Below are 5,057 nucleotides of genomic sequence, written 5' to 3'. Positions count from 1 at the left end.
ACAGATGACCTACTACACAGGCTGATCCCGCTTTTTTCAAAAGGAGTTGGGATTCCAGAACTAAGGGCTGGTAACACCACCAGAATTCTAGCGCTGCCCCGGGAGGAGTCTGTCTTCCTTGAATAGTCCTACCCAAGTGAAGCCTCCGATTTTTGTCAGCTCCCAGCGCCATCCCTGTCTTCACCATTATTCCCCAAAACGTTCTCCTAAGTCCTCTCAAATTCCTCCTTCCCCTGGTCATCCTGGTTAAACGTTTACTTCCCCTCGCCCCAGCCTCTCTGGCCTCAGACTGGCAGGATGAGGTCAAAAGGTAAAGAGGAGAAGGGTAGTGGGTTGTGGGAAATGGGAGGGAGACAGGTCGGCCTGGGCTGCGAAGGGAAAGCCCGGGGAACAGGAGGCTGGGGCCGGCCTCTCCGGGCAAGCCGAAAGGGGCGGGCGGGCAGGGGGTGGGGCCCCGAGGAGTGCCGCCTCTCTCTCCCGGAGCCTGGGCGGAGAGGCAGGAAAACTTCCTGGCCTGGGCTACCGGCGTCTCTTTCTACCAACCCTCCAATCCCGCCTACCGGTGCCCAGCGCGTCCCCACCCCTCCCCCGGCTCCCTCAGTGTCCGCCATGGCCAAAGCCTACGACCACCTCTTCAAGTTGCTGCTGATCGGGGACTCGGGGGTGGGCAAGACTTGTCTGATCATTCGCTTTGCAGAGGACAACTTCAACAACACTTACATCTCCACCATCGGTGAGCCCACTGGCCATCTCCCGGGCCCCTGCCTCCCCGGGCCCTCGTCCCCCGGCTCCCAGATTACTAGTGGCCCCACCTTCCAGGCCCCTTGGAGCGGGGCTTCTCAAATCCAGTTCCTCAGCCTCTGCTTCAGACCCAGCCCCCATTCATGCCTCTGGGTGGTACCCACGATTCTAACCTGCCTGCCATCTCCAGGTAGCTCCTCCGATGTGCCGGCCCCTCGTTTTCTTGGTACCAACCAGTCTTCTCATCTCTCTAGATCCACATGACCCCTTCCCTGTTTCCTTCTCAGCGCTTCGTCTCCCCCATCCACCTGGAACTCTTGACCCACCCACTCTCCACATTTCCTGTCTTCCCCCTCGCTGAACATCTGTCTCCCAACTCTGCCAGCCTCCTTCTGTCCCACGGAATTTCAGACTCTCTTCCATCCCCACCTTATCATCTACTTCTCCGTTTTCTTGCTCCTTAACTTAATGGGTGGGGAGGGTGAAACAGGGTGGCTGGGTGTGCTAGACGGTGGCCCAAGGACCGTGATCCTGAATCTGCAGCCGGCCTGGTAAGAAGGTGGCAACGAGGGGATTTTTGGGGTCTCTGAGTCAGCCTGGTGACTCAGCCTCCTTCCTAGGGCTCCCAACAGGCTTGGGGGAGGTGCCCAAGTCTCCACTAAGAACAGTGTTTCCCCTCCTCCGCTCTCATCTTTCTTCATCTACTCTGGTCTGGGAAATAAGACAAGGAGCGTCTCAAGACAATTCTGGTTAGAAAGGGGAAGGAAAAATGCCCCTTTTTCCTAGTTCGGTCTCAAGAGGGATCTTGTTTAGCTTCAAACTTATTTGGTTCCAAGCCTGGCCTACTAGATAATTCACATAGACAGGCATCAGCTACCTTTTCCCTCACTCTTTACCCTACAGGGCTGGCAGCATTGGGGGAGGGGTACGCAGAGTAGAGGGTTCCAGGAAAACAGAAGGGAAAAGGAATCTGAAAGTAATATTTTGGGGGAGACGGACTAGACTGAGAGAGTTGTCAGCTGGCCAGGCTGAGTGGACCCAAGAGTTGCCTTAATGGCCTTAAGCCTCCTTACAGAATTTTCATCACCTTTTCCACAAAATTCACAAAATCTAAGTAAAAACAACATGCTTGCTAATTGAGGAATACAGTTTTGAGGAAATTCTCCTAGTTTTACACTTGGGACAAGGCTGCTTCCCAGGTGCCTCCTCTGCAGACTTCCTGGCACTGCCACGCTCCATTCCTGTCTAGCCCCCAACACACTTTTACATGCGTTGCGCACACCTGTGTGTCAACTTCAACGTACACTCTCCACTCCTAGGAATTGATTTCAAGATCCGCACGGTGGATATAGAGGGGAAGAAGATCAAACTGCAAGTCTGGTGAGTGAACGCCCTAGGATTCCTAACCAGACTTCCTCCTCTACCCCTTATAACCCTTTTTCTTCTATTTTGCTTCATTTCTCTCCTTTCCCGCTTCGTTCCTCCCAGCACTTCTGATCATTTGCGTCACGTCACTCAGTGGTCCTTCCATCCCTCTTCCTGCTTGCTCAGTTATTTTCAGCTTTTTTGTAACTCTTCCCTCTCCCAGCTCCAGAGTATTCTGATCTTGCCAACAAACATCTCTTAAGCTATAATGTGGAAACAGGCTCTAAGCAGTTTAATAGCAAACAGCAGAATTAAGACTGGACTCTAAGTCTAGTGCTCTCTCTAAATTATGGAGAGCCTAGAAAACCTAGTATAGATGTTTGACCTGACTGTCATAAGGAAGCTGGAAACCCCGAGGGTATGAGGCTTAATGGAGACATTACGGTACAATAGATAAGAGCAAACTGGTTTAAATTCTCCTTCTGTTACAGAATGACCTTCATTAGTTATTCAGCCTCCTCAAATCTGTTACCTCATTTGTAAAATAAGGACAATAAAGCATGTCTCACAAGGATAGAGTTAAGATTAAACGAAACGACATGCATATAAAATGATATATACACAGTGCTGGGCACTGTGTTTATTCATCCAATGAATAAACCAGGGGGATCTTGTTTCTTAGGCCTCTACCATCTCTCAGTATCAGCCCATCTGTCTTTCATCCCTTTCCCCTTTTACTGTTTCCTAATTCTGTTCCTTTCAGCCCCATCATGTGAAAGCTAAATTCTTAGCTGGTGGGGGATAAGGGGAATCTCTCTCTGGAGAGCCCTTCCCTCTATCCTACCCCGTGACATATTCTACCTCTTCAGGGACACCGCTGGCCAAGAACGATTCAAGACGATAACTACTGCCTATTACCGTGGAGCCATGGTACAAAGTGTGGGTCTGGACAAGGGATGAGGGCATGAGGCAATGAAATGTAGGTTTATGAGTACAGAGAGGCAGGGGGAAATGTGGGGTTGCACGAGTGGGTTGCAGAGGGTCCCACATGACTTAGTGATGTGACTCATGGATAAAACTTGTAGGCTCACTTAGAGTACAACCGGGGGTAGGTGGGGGCGGGGGGAGTAAACAGGGCCTGTGGTCCAAGCCTCCATTGTGAACTCTGCCATCTTCCAGGGCATTATTCTAGTCTATGACATCACCGATGAGAAATCCTTTGAGAATATTCAGAATTGGATGAAGAGCATCAAAGAGGTGAGGACCCTCCCAGAGAGATGGGGGAATTGGATAGAACTTAGAAGATGAAGTGGATTGCGAAGAAGAGCTTGACCCAACTTTTCATGTCTTACCCTTTTGCTCCCAGAATGCCTCAGCTGGGGTGGAGCGCCTCCTGCTGGGGAACAAGTGTGACATGGAGGCCAAGAGGAAGGTACAGAAGGAGCAGGCCGAGAAGGTAAGGACCAGGGTGGCCAATGTTCTAGAACTGGGCTGGGAGGCCAAGGCGAGGTCAGATTGCAGAGGACTTGGCTACTACCCTTTACCCAACTCTCTTCTTCCCACTTCATCCCCTACAGTTGGCTCGGGAGCATGGAATCCGATTTTTCGAGACTAGTGCCAAATCCAGTATGAATGTGGATGAGGTGAGATACCCCCCAGCCCCACCCCTGAAAGAGATGGAATATCGGAAGACAGACTTATCCTTCTCTTTTTTAAAAAAAATATATTTTTATTGATTTCAGAAAGAAAGGGGGGAGAGAGAGAGAGATAGAAACATCAATGATGAGAATCATTGATTGGCTGCCTCCTGCAGGCCCCCTACTGAGGATCGAGCCCACAACCCCAGGCATGTGCCCTTGACCAGAATCGAACCTGGGACCCTTTGGTCCACAGGCTGACACTCTATCCACTGAGCCAAAACAGCTAGGGCCTAGACTTATCCTTTTCTCTAGTCTGTACTGACCAATCTCCTCTCTCCATTAGGCTTTCAGTTCCCTGGCCCGGGACATCTTGCTCAAGTCAGGAGGCCGGAGATCGGTGAGTTGGTTCTGCTGGACTAAGTTACAACGGGGGGGATGGGAATAAAAAACTGAGGAGGGGGGCAGTGCTGAGACTTCTCATGAGGGCGGGTCCCCTTCAAACAGTTTATAGGCTCAGACCCCAGCCAGCCATTCTCACCCGGACCCCTGTGCCCTTCTGCCTCTAGGGAAACAGCAGCAAGTCCTCCAGCACTGACCTGAAAACTTGTGACAAAAAGAACACCAAGTGCTCCCTGAGCTGAGGACTCCTTGCTGCCTCCCCACCCTAAGCCTGGAGGTTGAACCTGAGGGAAGCAGGGCTGAGGGGCTGGATGGGGGAGAGAGCAGGTGGTGTTTGGAGAAGTAAAGATGGATAGATGGTGAGAGAACAGGGAGAAAATGGAGAAGAAGAAAAAGGAAAACAAGAGAGGAAAGAAGAGAAGAGGTGGAATAGAGGGAAGAAGCAAGAAGGGAAAGAATTGAGGAAGTGAAAACGTGCGAAAGAGGTAGGAAGAAAGGAAGGAGAAAAGGAAGTATAGGTAGCCTGGGGCCTCAGACCTTCCCTTGGTTTCCATGGCAACATCAATGTAAATAAATAATTGATTTTGTTACTGGATCAGGCTTTAGGGTCCTGTGAGAGGCTGGCTCAGCACCACCCCTTGAAAGTTTGGTCCTATTCTGTCATTCTGCATGGTCTTTCTCAGTATTAAAGACCTCCATTTGCACAAATGTAGCTATTTGGGGTAACTTTCATCGTTGTCGGAATTGCTCTTTACTCATAAACCTAATTCCTCCCTCTGAGGTGTTTGGGCTGCCTGAACCTGGCTGGGTTCCTGTGATGCCAGGATTAGACCCACAGCTATCTCTCTTCCCCAGCTGTTTAATTGATGAGGAAACCAGCAAGGAGCAAAGGTTCTCTGAACGTGAGGGTGT

General features: G+C 50.6%; 1 protein-coding gene across 1 annotated transcript; it reads left to right on the top strand.

Annotated features, from left to right (window-relative positions):
- Positions 1–511: 511 nt before the first annotated feature.
- On the top strand, positions 512–4,857 carry RAB13 (RAB13, member RAS oncogene family). The gene is made up of 8 exons (XM_070396283.1): positions 512–733; positions 2,061–2,121; positions 2,976–3,036; positions 3,286–3,363; positions 3,473–3,562; positions 3,684–3,749; positions 4,090–4,143; positions 4,313–4,857. Exons 1-8 carry the CDS (start codon positions 610–612, stop codon positions 4,385–4,387), a joined length of 609 nt encoding a protein of 202 aa, XP_070252384.1. The 5' UTR covers positions 512–609; the 3' UTR covers positions 4,388–4,857.
- Positions 4,858–5,057: the final 200 nt, after the last annotated feature.

Source organism: Myotis yumanensis, unplaced genomic scaffold (genome assembly GCF_028538775.1).
Source record: "Myotis yumanensis isolate MYYU_CA2020_CCGP unplaced genomic scaffold, mMyoYum1.0.hap1 SCAF_17, whole genome shotgun sequence".
In the NCBI taxonomy this organism is placed as follows: Eukaryota; Metazoa; Chordata; class Mammalia; order Chiroptera; family Vespertilionidae; genus Myotis; species Myotis yumanensis.
Note: the sequence above shows the minus strand (reverse complement) of the source record. Positions and strands in the feature narration are given on the sequence as shown.